The sequence below is a fragment of the Xenopus laevis genome, chromosome 7S (genome assembly GCF_017654675.1).
Source record: "Xenopus laevis strain J_2021 chromosome 7S, Xenopus_laevis_v10.1, whole genome shotgun sequence".
In the NCBI taxonomy this organism is placed as follows: Eukaryota; Metazoa; Chordata; class Amphibia; order Anura; family Pipidae; genus Xenopus; species Xenopus laevis.
The window spans coordinates 52,146,578-52,163,015 of NC_054384.1; the positions used below are offsets into that span (position 1 = coordinate 52,146,578).

The 16,438-nt window shown below is 37.2% G+C and overlaps 1 protein-coding gene across 1 annotated transcript in view; it reads left to right on the forward strand.

Annotated features, from left to right (window-relative positions):
- The first annotated feature begins 5,817 nt into the window (after positions 1 to 5,817).
- pex14.S (peroxisomal biogenesis factor 14 S homeolog) overlaps positions 5,818 to 16,438 on the forward strand; it is a 148,399-nt gene continuing 137,778 nt past the window's right edge. Inside the window, exons 1-2 of the mRNA XM_018227628.2 lie at positions 5,818 to 5,967; positions 8,947 to 8,994. Coding sequence (XP_018083117.1) covers positions 5,932 to 5,967; positions 8,947 to 8,994 — 84 coding nt within the window. The 5' untranslated portion in view covers positions 5,818 to 5,931. The remainder of the gene's footprint in view (positions 5,968 to 8,946; positions 8,995 to 16,438) is intronic.

The following is a 16,438-nucleotide window of genomic DNA, read 5'->3' on the forward strand; positions in this document are numbered from 1 at the left end:
CCTGTACTAGTCAGGACTCTCCAAAAAATTATACCTATTTGGTATTGGTGCACTTGGAGGACATAAGGCTTTCCATATCTTAAATTTTAGAAATTATATTTCTGATATATGTCTCTTTATATTCCAGAAATGGAATTACCAAAAAAAAAAATTAATAATGAAAGCTTAGGTTGTCTTGACAAAATCGGTATATAGTTTAACAAAAAGTTCTTCCCAGGAAATACTCCTAAATGTAGAGAAAGAGAACACAAAATTAGGGGATGTTTCAAGTGTTACTGCCACCCTAAGGTGGTGAAATCAATGGCAAATCATAGTTTTTCCAAGTCAGAGTGGGTCTAGGGTGTTGCATTGCTTGTGCACGAGAATGCATAATGCATTAGAAGAGTCAAAATGCTGATTTAAAAATCAGGGGTGGTTCACCGTAAAGTAAACTTTTGATGTGTTATAGAATGTCCATTTTAAAGCAACTTTTCAATTGGTCTTCATTATTTTTTAAAATTTTTTTATATAACTTGTTTTTATTGAAAGCGACAAGATGAAATCACATGATACATTAAGGTTTCTAGCCAGTCCATGTGAAAAATATGGTGTAGTTTCTGCTTTACTAGAGTCAGTGGTGGAGGATCAGTGTGTAGCCATTGTTGCAGTATAGTTTTCCTAGCTGCAGCTGCCAGTCCACTCATAAGGTGTTTGTCGGTTTTCGTGATTTGAGTGAACGATATAGTGTTGCTGAATAGAGCCCATTCTATGTGTGGAAGGAGGGGTTTCCCAACCATCTGTGCACCGTATGAAGTGACTTCCTTCCAAAAGAATTGAATTAAAGGACATGACCATATGGTATGCAGTAAGTCTGCTCCCGAGGTGCGGCATTTCAGGCATTCATCTGAGGATAGGTTGCCCATCTTAAATCTCCTTACTGGGGTGAGATATGAATTATGAAGAATCTGTAGTGACATTTCCTGATATCTACTTGCCGGAAGTAGCGTCATGACTTTAGTATGTTGTTTTAGAATGTCGGAATCTGTGGTATTGGGTATCTCTTGAGCCCAACCGAAATTGGGTTTATCTTCATTATCTATATCTATTAGCGGTCTGATGACTTGGTAAATGTGTGAAGTCGTAAGTTTCTTGTTGTTGGTTTTCCAGAGTTGGTTTAATAAGTTGTTCCTGTCGTTGTGTGTTAAGAGTTTTATTGTGGTATTTGCAAAGTGAATGATTTGTAAACTTAAGTATATATGGGTGGTGGTGAATGGAAATTTTTCTGCTAGTTTACATGGAGAGAACACTGAATATGTATTGTCTAGTATGTCATGTATGTTTTGTAAACCGTTTACACTCCATTGATAAAGGATAGGATTTCGTATACCTTGTGGGAAATTTTTGTTATCTATCCATGACAAGTAGGGGGAGGAATATTGTGAGATATTTTTTTTTTTCCTGACCGAGTGCCATGCTTTGTATGTATCTAAGAAGAGTGGGTTGTTTTTAATGTGTATTGGTATATTTTGTATAGGTGTGTGTAATAGGTAATAGATAATTTAACGAGTAATTGTCTGTTTGATACTGGTCTAGGGGAAGTATGGTATATAAACTTATATTTAGAATCCAGTCACCCGCATATCGGAGAAGGGCTGCTTCGTTGTAAGCCTTAATGTTAGGAAAATTTAGTCCACCTAGTGATTTAGGTTGTTGCAGTTTGAAGAGGCTGATTCGTGGACACTTTTTATTCCATATGAAGGTTCTAAATATGTGGTTTAACCGTTTTTGATCAGTCGGTGTAATGTAGTATGGCAACATTTGTAACGGGAGTTTGGGGAATAAAATCATTTTAATGAAATGTATTCTGCCTAAAAATGACAGGTTAATATGTTTCCACTGTTGCGTTTCTTGTTGTATGTCATCAATAATTTTCCTTATATTTAAAGAATAAAGATCTTTATGATGTGAAGGGATTTTGATTCCTAGGTATGTAATGTTATGTTTAGTTTTTTTGAAGGGGAAATGTGAGGGCCAATCTGTCCTTTCTGTATGGTGTAGTTGAAGGGCTTCTGATTTATCTAAGTTGATTTAAAATCCTGCTATTTCGCCGAATCTTTGTATAATTTGTAAGAGAGCGGGTATCTCTGTTTTCGGTCGATTGACAAAAAGCAGGATGTCATCAGCAAAAGCCGTCACTTTGAGATTAGTTTGGCCTATTTGTATCCCTTGTAATTGGCATTTCAATATATGTCTTAGCAGTGGGTCAATCGCTATGTTAAAGAAAACAGGCGATAGCGGGCAACCTTGACGTGTGCCTCTGCTGATAGCAAATCTGTTAGAATTAGTATTATTTACTGTTAGGAATGTTGTGGGTGATCAAATATAATGTTTTATATAGGTTAAAGAGTTGAATGCCAAAATGTTGGAACTTAAGCAGGCGACGTAAGTGTGCATGAGATATTCTATTGAACGCTTTGTCGGCATCTAGGTTAATTAACATGCCGTGTTTTCTTTTTTCTAGGTTGCTGTAATAGAGAGCTGATATTATTTTCCTGAGTGCCTGGACTGGGTGACAATGTTTGATGAATCCTACTTGGTGTTCGGTAAGTATTGAGGGCAATATCTGTTGTAGCCTACCTGCCATTATTTTAGTCAATATTTTGAGGTCTTGATTGAGTAATGATATTGGTCAATATGAAGTTGGGTCTGTTAAATCCCTGCCTTCTTTGGGAATTAATATTATTCTGGCCACATTGGCCTCATGCCAGAGGGGTGCACCTTGCAAAGTGTCATTGTAAAGTTTGGATAGAAGGGGTGTGATAACTGGTGAAAGATGTTTATAAAATTCAGCCGAAAAGCCATCAGGTCCCGGCGTTTTCCCATTTTTTAATTGTGTGATTGTATGAGATATTTCATTCTCTGTTACAGGGGCGTCTAGAATTTCTCGGTCATGAACTGATAATTTGTGGAGATAAGCTTCCTGTAGAAATTTTACACCATCCTGTGGCTCGTCGGGGGATGATTCATAAAATTTCCTAAAATGACTGGCCATTATATCATTAATTTGCTTCGTGTCATGGGTCCATCCAGTAGGTGTTTTAATTTTTTGTATGTAAGAGTTGCGGACCCGTCTTTTAGCTATTTGCGCTAATAATTTCCCTGATTTGTTGCCATATCTGTAGAATTTGTTGGTAGTGTGACTGATTGATTTGTGAGCCTTTTCCATTAATAAAGTGTCAAAAAGGTCCTTCGTTTCTTTGTATTTATTTTTATCTTCCGGTGTGTTTGTTTTTTTGAAAGTCGTGTAATGGGAAGTTAATTGTTTTTGTAAGAAGTTATATTTTTCATTATATGCTTTCTTTTGTTTGATTAAGTATGAGGTAACTTGTCCTCTTAATACAGGTTTAGCCGCTGCCCAGAGCAATTGTGGATCGTCCCAATGGTCGATATTATCGTCTATGTAATTAGCCCAACTAGTTTTTAAGAAAGTTTGGAAGTCTTCACTAGTACACAGATATGCTGGGAACCTCCAGTTATAAGAATAAGGCTGGGGTGTGGGTAACTTTAGAGATTAGAGCGTGGTCTGAGATGTCTATAGCATTTATGTTAGTAGATTGTAGCAAAGGTATTAGCGACTGGGATAGAAATAGGTAATCTATTCTGGAATGGGTGCCATGGACTCCAGAATAGAAAGTGACCTATTATCCAGAATCCTTGGGACCTGGGACCTGGCATTCCAGATAATGGATCTTTCAGTGATTTGGATCTTTTAAGTCTACTAGAAAATTGTGTAAACATTAAATAAAGTCAATATGCTGGTTTTACTTCCAGTAAGTATTAATTATATCTTAGTTTGGATCCAGTACAAGGTAATGTTTTATTCTTACAGAGACAAAGGCAATCAATTAGATTTGATTTAAAATTTTGATTATTTGGATAAAATGAAGTCTGTAGGAGACGGCCTTTCCGTAATTTGGAGCTTTCTGGATAACAGATTTCCGGATAACAGATCCTGTACTATAAGACATGAAATAAAGAGCAATAAAATCAGATTCATTTGTGCTTTCATTGTTTACTTGTTTATCAATTTAAAGGGGAACTACACACAAACATAACAAGCTTTTTGAAAAGTAAACGTAATTTCAAGCAACTTTACAATATACATCAATTAAAAGATATATAGACTTTTCATGATTTTGAATGGTTTGGAACAGTTCCCTAAGCCTAGCCCCCTACTGATCTGTCTGACTGCTTTGCTGAGCTGGTGGCTGACTACTGCTACTTTGTATCAGCAGCCAACTGTCCTTAGCGTGCATCCTCCAAACCCCACAATGCCCTTCATACTTGGTTTCAATAAGGAATGGAACATCACAGTGCAATGCATTGTGGGTTATGTAGTTCCTGCATGCTGTCTGTAAGCTGTGGAGAAGTTGTTGTGGACAATTTGTAATATCAGTGTTTTAGTCCCTCCTTCCCTGCCAGGATTAAAATGATGCAGAAATAGAAGAACTGGATTTCAGCATAGAATAGAAAACTGCATTAATTCACACCTTTTGAAGAAACCTGTAACTGTGATGGGTATATTAGAGGTTTCTGTGTTATGTGGGTCTCTTTATCAAATTTTGATTTGGAAGCTGGAGTTCCCCTTTAAAGGGATCCTGTCATCGGAAAACATGTTTTTTTCAAAACTCATCAGTTAATAGTGCTACTCCAGCAGAATTCTGCACTGAATCCATTTCTCAAAAGAGCAAACAGATTTTTTTATATTCAATTTTGAAATCTGACATGGGGTTAGACATTTTGTCAATTTCCCAGCTGCCCTCATTTTGAAAATTTTTTTTTTTCCCCAAGACAGTATCCCTTTAAAGGGATACTGTCATGGGAAAAAAGATTTTTTTCAAAATGAATCAGTTAATAGTGCTGCTCCAGCAGAATTCTGCACTGAAATCCATTTCTCAAAAGAGCAAACAGATTTTTTTATATTCAATTTTGAAATCTGACATGGGGCTAGACATTTTGTCAATTTCCCAGCTGCCCCAAGTCATGTGACTTGTGCTCTGATAAACTTCAATCACTCTTTACTGCTGTACTGCAAGTTGGAGTGATATCACCCCCTCCCTTTCCCCCCCAGCAGCCAAACAAAAGATCAATGGGAAGGTAACCAGATAACAGCTCCCTAACACAAGATAACAGCTGCCTGGTAGATCTAAGAACAGCACTCAATAGTAAAAACCCATGTCCCACTGAGACACATTCAGTTACATTGAGAAGGAAAAACAGCAGCCTGCCAGAAAGCATTTCTCTCCTAAAGTGCAGGCACAAGTCACATGACCAGGGGCAGCTGGGAAATTGACAAAATGTCTAGCCCCATGTCAGATTTCAAAATTGAATATAAAAAAATCTGTTTTCTCTTTTGAGAAATTAATTTCAGTGCAGAATTCTGCTGGAGCAGCACTATTAACTGATTCATTTTGAAAAAAATCTTTTTTCCCATGACAGTATCCCTTTAAGCATCCCCAGTCAAACAGATTTTACGGAGTCTTATTGGCTGATTCCAATATGTCATCAGTTTGCAAGGCTCTACTGACAAATTGCAAGGTTGAATTGTTTCAGTATGGAAAGAAGCTCTTCTTTAAGGGGGATCAATGACACAAGCATTATATATATATATATATATATATATATATATATATATATATATATATATATATATATATACTTTTATATATACTTATACGCATTGTTGTTCTTAAGTTTTTGCGCCATAAACACATGTAGAAGAAACATTTTTTTATGATATAACTTAGATTAGTTAGAATTAAACAAACTTCCATCACAAGAGCAAACAAGCCGAAGAAAATACTCGAGTAGATTGGCGATCTGCTAATTCTGCCTGTGAAAACTCGATGCGGCGGCTGTATTACCAGTGTTTGATTGGTGAGGTCTGGGAAGATGGCTTCTTCTGATCAGGCTGATCAGTCTGGGCAGGTAAGGCACGGGTCTTCCTAGTTAAAAGCTAGGAATTAGTGTTTGATTGTGTCATATTCACGTTTTTAGATGTGCGAGAGGGCGTGAGACATGGGTCTTAATGTCTTCGTTGTTTGATTAGTGCACCTGTTATTCCACAGCGGAACTTCCCGTGCACACATGGCCCAACATTGGACCTTAACTATTATCAGTAGATGATTTGCCCTTAACACAACACTTATTCTACTTCCGTTTCTATGTAGTTTTGCCTCATCCTGTGCTCTGTTTTAAGCAAGTAACATACTGAAATGCTTGTTGGAAGTAATTGAAAACTGCCGACCTGCCTAGTTAGCTGCTGTTTTTATCTTCAGTTCAGTGTATCACTTTGTTAGACTCCACTCATTTTAAGTGTCACTGATTTTCTACATATATTAGAAACAATTTTTAATAAGGTTTTCCAATTATTTTCCTCCAGGATAGTGACATTTGCCTCCGTTACAAACTCATTTTTTTTTGTATTATTATAAATGACTGTACTACTTGGTAAATGTCATATAGTTTTGCAACACAGGACGCTGTGTCAAGACACAGTTATCTTGTAATGTGAAAGTTGTAGTCCAGCAGTTTAGTCCAAAGGTTGGCTAATGTTTGTAGAGTGTACAATGTATATTTGTAACAGCATTGATGTAAGGGGTTTGTAGTACAGAGGGGTATAGGAAGCTGCAGAAACCAAGATATGAGTGTGTACTTATGTGTGTAGCTAGGGCCACCATCAGAAGTCTTTGGGCCCCTCTACAGTCTAATGTCATCATCCAAATGTTACACATTAACCATCTGCTCTGAGCCCTTATATCCTGCTAGCTAACCTGATGGGAGGCAGAGTAGTAATTGTTGGGAGAGGTTACTGTGCCAAACGGAACAGTGTAGAGCCTCACTTCTATATTTTATTGGCTCTATCTCTAATAATCTTAATGAAATGCATGTGCATGATTTTTAGGTATCATGAATACACAGGCAGATGACTATGCATATAATCCCCATAATACTGCAAACATATGCACATTAGATGTCATTTACAACGTTCCCTTATCTAAGTTCTAGAGCAGATGCATGGGATGCAAAATAGAACCTATTAGTGCTCATTTGCTATGCACTTGTTTCTGGGGCCTTGCTCTGCTCTGCTCTGCATTGTGGATTGAGGACAGAATGCCTTAGCACCCTGCCAGGGCTTACAATGTAGGGGTCAGAATGATGCCTAAATTTGGTGGTGGGAAGGGTGATTTGTCCCCACCAGCTAGCCCTCTATTAATGCAGTGCTGTCAAATGCCTGTGGAGCAAAGTGCAGAGATCAAATTTGCTAAAAACATGATGGCTTCACCCCTTTTTTTGTATCTTATAAATGAACATTATAATCTCGTAACGGTTCTATGGTATATAATACCTAGTAATGCTGAAGGCTTATTGGCCATAATCCTTAGTAAATCACCAAAGGAAGTTCTTAAGAGGGATATAAATGAGCTTGAGAGAGTGCAGAGACGTGCAACTAAACTGGTTACAGGTGTGGAAGACTTAAATTATGAGCGTAGACTGTCAAGGTTGGGGTTGTTTTCTCTGGAAAAAAGGTGCTTGCGAGGAGACATGATTACACTTTACAAGTACATTAGAGGACATTATAGAGTTATAGACAAATAGCAGGGGACCTTTTTACCCATAAAGAGGATCACCGTACCAGAGGCCACCCCTTTAGACTAAAAGAAAACTATATAATTTGTGTGAAAGTAGGGAGGGGTGTGTGTATGGATGCTGGGTTTTCATTTGGAGGGGTTGGACTTGACGGACTTTGTATTTTTTCAACCTGATTTAACTATGTAACTATGTTGCTGGATGTACAAAAGCCTTTAGAATAGTTTCCTATTATTGTGTTCACTGTATTTATAGGGCTAATGGATTTTATTTTTTTGGGGGTACTGATAGTGGTCCTTTTCTGTCTTGTCAAGCAGATTTTACAGACATATCTGTTAATAAATCTTTGTTTATACATATTATTTCATCAGGTACTTTTTCAGTGGATGGGGCTATTGTTATTACATGGGGTTAATATTAATAATTCAAAATTTCATAAGGTTTCACTGTTTAAAGTATTGTTATGTAGACATTTTGTCAAGGAGTCCAAATTAAGTAGCAGAATCTACATTTAGTTTCTTTTTTAATGTGTACAGTTCTTTTTAATGTTAATTGTACATTATTAAAAAATCAAAGTGACCCTTGTTTGTGACCTGACCCATAGGTTACTAATCCCTGTTTCAAAGATTGGCTTCCTCATAAATCCAAAATGAAGATTATGTCCAGAACATTATGTTAATTTAACTTTGTTAAAGACCTCTGTATACTTGGAGACTATTTAAAGGGTTAGCTCATCTTTAAAGGGCTAGTAACATAAAAAAAAAATTAGTTAGTATACATTGAAAAAAAGACAACACGACAAATTAAACATTAAAATCGCAAAGTCTTTATAAAGAAATAATTTACCGAAATTCTGCTTGCCTAATCCATTGAGCGCCGCTCATTTTTTGCCTAATAGAAGAAAACACAATTATAAGCAAATTTCCAATATGAACTTTTAAAAAGTTGTTAGTGCTTTAAGTTACTTGTAAATGTAATTGCTATTGAAAGCAGCAACTTCTGGTTGTTACTTTTTAAACAATGTTGCAAAAGCCTGGCTCCTCCAGCAAGACAGGTCATTCAATCCATTGGCTTCTGTTACATTGTTTCAAAAGCCTGAACCACCAGGGGAGAGAACAGAAAAAGAGACAAACTGCTTTCAATAGCAAGCAATATATAACTTAAAAACCGTAAAAAGTTTGTAATGGATGTATATTGTACAGTTGCTTATAATCATGTTTTCTTTAACAAGGCAAAAATTATTTTTGGGATTTACCCTTTAAGTGACAAAATTAGCAGTCTGTTCACAGATAATATCCTTTACTCTCTCCCTTTTAGAGTGGTCCACCTCTGATTAATGAAAAGACAGTACCAAGAGATCAGCTGGTAAGTTATCAGAGATCAACATAAAGGTTGATGTTTTGTTATGATTACTGCACTATATACATGTTAATAATTATAATTTTAAGGACCAGTAACATCAAAATTTTTTTTTAAAAAAAATCGTTAGTATACATCAAAATATAAACACCAACACAAATTAACTTTTAAATTGCAAAGTCTTTATTAAAAAATAACTTACTGAAACTCAACCGCTCCCTTTCAGAAAAGGCGACAGGGCGACCATCCATCCTGCAGCAGTTGATTCCTTCTCCCTGGCTATCTCTCCAGGCCGCCCTATGTCTAGCGCGGTCTGCTCTGCCGGCAAGAATGCCAGCCAGCTTCTTCTTCTCCTCCACACTTTCCCCAACCACTAGAACTTTGCCACGGCCAGCATCCCAACTACAGCCACCAACCTTCCCCGCCAATAAGCATCTTCCAATGTTCCGGTGCGCTGGCCGCGTGAGGTCAGAGTGCGCGCAGTTTGCAACCATCCAGCACATGGCCCCGTCCTCCCAGGCAGCTTTCCGGCCTGTGTTCATTCTCGCGCCCTCTCTCTCCCTCTGTTTCTGGAGCAGCAGCATTGGCGGCCGAGCAGCAACAATTCTACTTGCTCTTGGATAGCCTGCTCAGCCCTGAAAACGGTGCCAGAAAACAAGCAGAGGTAAGAGTTGGACTGCGCAAGGGGGCGGCTAGGAAGCTGTACGCGTCTAATTCTGTGAGGTTGGATTGAATCAGCTGCAGAACGTGGCCCACGTGTGAGCCCAGACCAGCACCTCCCTACATGGAACCCGGTATATGAGCCCAGTGCTATGGGTCCGAGCCACTGCCCGAGTTACTCTGCCTTTTCTATAACTTTTTGCTGCGACGGGACTTGGGAACGTACCATTATTAGCAGTGTCATAGCAGCTTCGTGCTGTGTCAGTCTGACAATACATGTGCCAGACAAAGGGCAATTACAAGAGTCCTCAGCACTCAACCCATTATCAATATATTTAAGACAGAGACATTTTGTTCATACTGCTACTGAAAAATGCCTTACCCTTTAAACAAAACAGGGATTGTTTGTCCATATATTGCAATATATTTAAGCTGGCCAACTACGTCAAAGTCATCCCATATCTGGCCAGTCCTATGCTCAATTTTCATCTGAGTCATTAAGAATTCTATAGTTTCATTATACATTTTATAAAAGGGACGAATACATTTTACCTGCAACTTACTAGCTGCCTTCAAAGTAAAACTCCCAAACTTGGCTGCCCTTTTATTAGACACCAGTGGGATCACCTGACTATAGTTGGAGAGGGTGGGAGCTACAACATGTAGCTGGTCACTGCTCCTGTAGAACTATAACAAACAAGGGAAAGTTGTGCTCACCACTAGTTTTTAAAATCATTAGGCGGGGGTGCAGCGAGGCTGTGACCACAAAATACATATAGACAATTACACTCTCCAACTATAGTCAGGTGATCCCACTGGTGTCTAATAAAAGGGCAGCCAAGTTTGGGAGTTTTACTTTGAATGCAGCTAGTAAGTTGCAGGTAAAATGTATTCGTCCCTTTTATAAAATGTATAATGAAACTATAGAATTCTTAATGAATCAGATGAAAATTGAGCATAGGACTGGCCAGATATGGGATGACTTTGACATAGTTGGCCAGCTTAAATATATTGCAATATATGGACAAACAATCCCTGTTTTGTTTAAAGGGTAAGGCATTTTTCAGTAGCAGTATGCACAAAATGTCTCTGTCTTAAATATATTGATAATGGGTTGAGTGCTGAGGACACTTGTAATTGTCTATATGTATTTTGTGGTCACAGCCTCGCTGCACCCCCGCCTAATGGTTTTTAAAAACTAGTGGTGAGCACAACTTTCCCTTGTTTGTTATAGTCCAGACATAGGGCAGCCAGGAGAGATGGAAGTGGAGTTTTAGTAAGTTATTTTTTAATAAAGGCTTTGCAATTTAAAAGTTTAAATTGTGTTGGTGTTTATTTTTCGATGTATACTAATTTTTTAATGTCTTAGTCATACAAATAAAGTATTTGTACACGACAAGTAGACTCCCAACATGGGTACAATAAGGCATATAATCTCATTAAACTTGTTAATTTGAATATAATCAATTTTTAAAGTTGTCTATGTTTTTCATTGTATTAATTTGTGAAAATTGAATTGCTATTAAAAGCAAAATATTTCAGACCGTTTATATTCCCTGCACTACTGGTTGACACAATATTACAAGCCAGACCAAAACCTAATTTTAAAGGCAAAGGCTGTTTCAATTGTACCTGTATGTTTTGCTTAGCCTTGATCTGCTCCCACAACCCCTTTTTTTTGTATATTTCTGTAAATTAGCAGGGTTATTCTGCAGGGTAAAGCCTGTTGAACCAATGCTTTGGTCTTGGCAATATCTCTCTTATAAAAGCTAATGGCAGGGTTGTATTAAGCCGTGTGACTGGGACCAGTCAGGAGAAACTTCCCAAGAAATTAATCAATCAATCAAGAAATCAATCCTCTTTCTTTTATATGCTTGTAGCTAATTTGGCTAGATCAGTTGCAGTTGTATATTTTACTTAGCTTTGGAGTGTTCCCCTTTTAAATGTATTTATATGTATTGTACTAATCTGTTGATGGTGCCTCAAAAGATGAATTAACCATTTGAATATATTCGTCAGCCACCCACCCCCAATTCTCCCTTTTAGGCTGAATTATAATAAAAACAATATATAGCTTACAGATGCAGCCAATTAAAAAATGTCAGTCTCTTAGATTATTTCTTGCCGACCCCTTCACAGTCTCTCAACTGTATATAAGTCCAAAATCAAGCATATATATACTCCCAAAAGGGGTATTTATAGGAAGAGATCAGCGCCTGTGGCAACAGAAATTAAAAACAAGCATAGCGTAATACGTTCATAATATAAGATATCACCCCGTGCATACACTAGATGTTGAATAGGTGTATTCTCCTTTTCCTTCCTGTCAGCTCACTCCAGACTCCCTCATGGTACCTTGCTTCTGGGCTTCAATGCAGTGAGCTGGCTGTGGCAGCACAGGACAGCAGCAGCAGTAGTCTCTCTCCCTACAGTCTCCACCACCAGTGAGTGAACGCCGATGTCACTAAAATTTGCATAAAAACATTTGGCCGGGTTTTCAAAGTCCGACACCTATCAAAACTGCAGTCTCCACCACCAGTGAGTGAAGGCCGATGTCACTAAAATTTGCATAAAAACATTTGGCCGGGTTTTCAAAGTCCGACACCTATCAAAACTGCTAGTTTTGATAGGTGTCGGACTTTGAAAACCCGGCCAAATGTTTTTATGCAAATTTTAGTGACATCGGCGTTCACTCACTGGTGGTGGAGACTGTAAGGAGAGAGACTACTGCTGCTGCTGTCCTGTGCTGCCACAGCCAGCTCACTGCATTGAAGCCCAGAAGCAAGGCACCACGAGGGAGTCTGGAGTGAGCTGACAGGACCACCCCTGGGAACCCCATACAAACTTTTTATTGGACTCAATGCGCAAAACCCGCCAGGGTAAATGAGCGGCGAACCTTGAAGGAGGGACCAGAAAGGGCGCCTCGTTATATGCATAATACCACAACAGTGGTTTGTAAGTAGGCATTTTATATAGAAGGTGGAGGTGCTTCACCGCTGGAATATATTTCGTTTTACAAGAAAGGCACCATCCTTTCTTTACCTCTATCGCTAATTTATACCCCTATTAATAGTCACTTGAAGGAAAAGGAGAATCTTACTAGAGCTGTCCCCTACTTGCTAGGGGTCTGGTCAAATTGGGAGCGACAGACTGCCACAAAAGAGGCAGGTCCGGTGATGGGCAGGCGAGGTTATTGTGCCCCCCTCAGTTTTCCATGGCAATCCTGCTTGAATGGTCTGTTCAGCTGAAGATTGGTGACTGAGAATTTTCTTGTTCTGCCCAATACCGCTCTGAAACCTTCCTCTTCTACAACAGTAGAAATGCTAAATCACAGAAAAAGTGATGTTTGGTTGGTATAGAGTCCAGCACAGGCTGAGTAACTAGAATACTAACAAAGCATTTGAGTTTTGTAAAGAAAAGCCCTAATTCTCCAACCCTGCAGAATTGTCTGAAGGAACCTTGACCTTCTGTTCTGATGAGGTATGGAATCTAAGTGCACTCAACAAAAAGGAAATACTGGAGATTTGTTGGTGTACTAACTAGCACATCCCTTTTGCAGTGAGCAAAACCCCTGGCTCAGTTAAATTTGATTTGGGTTGTTCACCTTTAAATTAACTTTTAGTTTGATGTAGAGAGTGATATTCTGAGACAATTTGCAACTGGTTTAATTTTTTATTATTTTTGAGTTATTTAACTTTTTATTCAGCAGCTCTCCAGTTTGCAATTTCAAATCCAAATTGTCCTAGCAACTATGCATTGATTTGAATAAGAGACTAGAATATGAATAGGAGAGGGCCCGATTAGAAAGAGGAGTAATAAGAAGTAGCAATAGCAATAAATTTGTAGTCTGACAGAGCAGTGACCCCCATTTTATAGCTGTAAAGAGCCAGCAGAAAAAGGCAAATAATTAACAAACTATAAAAAATAAATAATGAAGACCAATAAAGAAATTGCTTAGAATTAACCATTCTATAATATACTAAAAGCTAACTTAATGATGAACCACCCCTTCAGGCAATGTTTTGTCTAACTTTTATTGGCTGTGTGTACAAAAATTTTTTGTTTGAACACTTTCTTAACCTTTGTTTAAACAGTGTGTGCTGGTCAAAAATTGTGTGTTCTCGCAACAATTTTTTTGTGTGCACTACAGTTTATTGTGTGCACTAGTCTCAGTGTGTGTGTCCATGCACAAGCTCAGAGCTTAGAGGTAACCTTGACTTCAGCCTATTGCATTTTTTTGTACATGTGACCCGTGCCTTAAATTCTGTGAGGTAAAAAAGTGTTAGCTGTAGCATGGGTTTGCTGGTTAAGGCATTGATCAACTTATAATGGAACAATACTTTTCCTTATGTGGAAATTATAAAGCTGAGCTTAAAGGAAAACTATACCCCAAAATGAATACTTGAACAAGAGATAGTTTATATCAAATTAAGTGGCATATTAAAGAACCTTATCAAACTGGAATATATATTTAAGTAAATATTGCCCTTTTACATCTCTTGCCTTGAACCACCATTTTGCGGGGTCTCTGTGCTGCCTCAGAGATCACCTGACCAGAAATACTACAACTCTAACTGTAACAAGAAGAAGTGATTGAGCAGAAGACAGAACTCTGTCTGTTAATTGGCTCATGTAACCTAACAAGTATAGTTTGTTTGGTATGTTTGTGTGCACGGCGAATCCTACGATGCCAGGGGGGCAGCCATTATTTTTTTAAAATGGCAATTTTCTATTTATGATTAACCAATGGCACATACTACTAAACAAATATATTATTATGAAAATGGTTTATTTACATGAAGCAGGGTTTTACATATGAACTGTTTTATGCAATATATTTTTATAGAGACCTACATTGTTTGATGGGTATAGTTTTCCTTTAACAGGGGGCATATAAAAGGGGAAAACTAGAAGAAAGCAAGCAGACAAATTAACAATGCAAGGGAAAGATGAAGCAAGCACAAATAAAAGGTAAATAGAAGAACAAAATTGGAAGAGGATGGAGACTAGTGTGACACAAGTAGAGTAGATGAGAAATGAAAGGAGAATGGGGAATACAGAGAGGGGAAAAATAATGTATAGAACACCAGACAAAAAAAGTGAGGAAAGTTGAGTATACAGAGGCACAGGCCAAGAGACAAAGGAAAGATTAGCAAGGAAAAGTAATATCTGCCATGTGAAGAAAAAACAAAAACCATAAGTATGGGAAAATTAAAACAGACAAATGGGTAATGAAGGAATGCAGGAGAAAAAGACATAAGAACAAAGAGAGCAACTGTTACAAACTTTGGGTATATTTTTTATTTATTTATGATTGAGGTCCTGTGCCCTAGGTTTACCTGTTTGTACCCTACTTATAGTGATTCTATAATTTTTTTATTGGTTTGGGTTTTTAATGATAAATTACACTGTGTGAATTGCAAAAAATCAATTCTACCATTTACATTTTTATTCTTGAACCAATAAGGGCATTGTGACTCATCCTGTGATTTCAGAAAGAGCCAGCACTTCACAATGGAACTGCTTTCAGTCAAAGGAACCGTAACACCAAAAAATTCAAGTCTTTTAAAGTAATTAACATGTACTGTTGTCTTGCACTGTTAACAGTTGTGTTTGTGCTTCAGAAAGACTACTGTCGTTTGTATAAATAAGATGCTGTGCATGGTGGCATCCATTCAAAACTGAAAAAGGAAACAAGGCACAGGTTTAAATAGCAGATAACAGATAAGCACTGTAGCTGCGTGTTATTCTACAGAAATTTTCTGTTAACTACTATGTAATGCCTTTTTTCAGACTGAATGGCTGCCCTCATGGATACACAACACCTTGTTTATACCTTTTATAACTGTAGTAATCTTTCTAAAGCAAACACATCAGTTTTACCAGTCCAAGAAAACAGTACATTATTAATTTAAAAGACTTCCAGTTCTTAGTATCACTATTCCTTTAAGTTGTTTGATGTTGAAGCTGTTTGTAGTAATGACTTGGGTTTTTACTATTTTACCCTCTAAGGCTAATGACACATGGTCTGTACTTTGGCTATTTTCTGTCTGCTTTTGTTCTTTAGGCGGTGAGAAAGGCCAATGTGTTCCCATCTACTCCTCTGTGTATCAACTGTGCTCATTTTTTGTAACAATGTTTAACACTGTGACAATGAAGTGAAAAGCGACAGTAAAAGTAGTATATTGAAACAGTGTTATATTTAATGTTGATTTTAGCAGTAGAAGTGTTATATTGTTTAAACATAGAGATTATTAACGAAATGATTATATATATATATATATATATATATATATATATATATATATATATATATATATATATATATATATATATATATATATATATAAAAACTTTTTATTTAAGACCTGAGAGTGTGGATCCATTTTTTGCTTGGTGTATATCTATCTATCTATATATATATATATATATATATATATATATATATATATATATATATATATATATATATATATATATATATATAATTTTTTTTATAATTTTTTTTTTGCCCTTTATTTATACAGTTTTTGTATACCAATCGATTCAAAGCAAGGTACAGGTGTAATTGGATTGACATTTTAATTTCTGTCTGAATAAAACTTGACTGTCAATTGTTCTTTTTTTTGATAAGTTATAGTATCTGCCTTTTGATTCACTAACATTTTGTTTCTGATTTTGGAACACAAGAGGGCAGCAGATTAGTAGAAATAAACATTTCTACAGCTGCGTAACTGCTTCATTCCACTTATTCCCCCAGTATGGTGCCTGCAAACGCATGCTGAGGTAT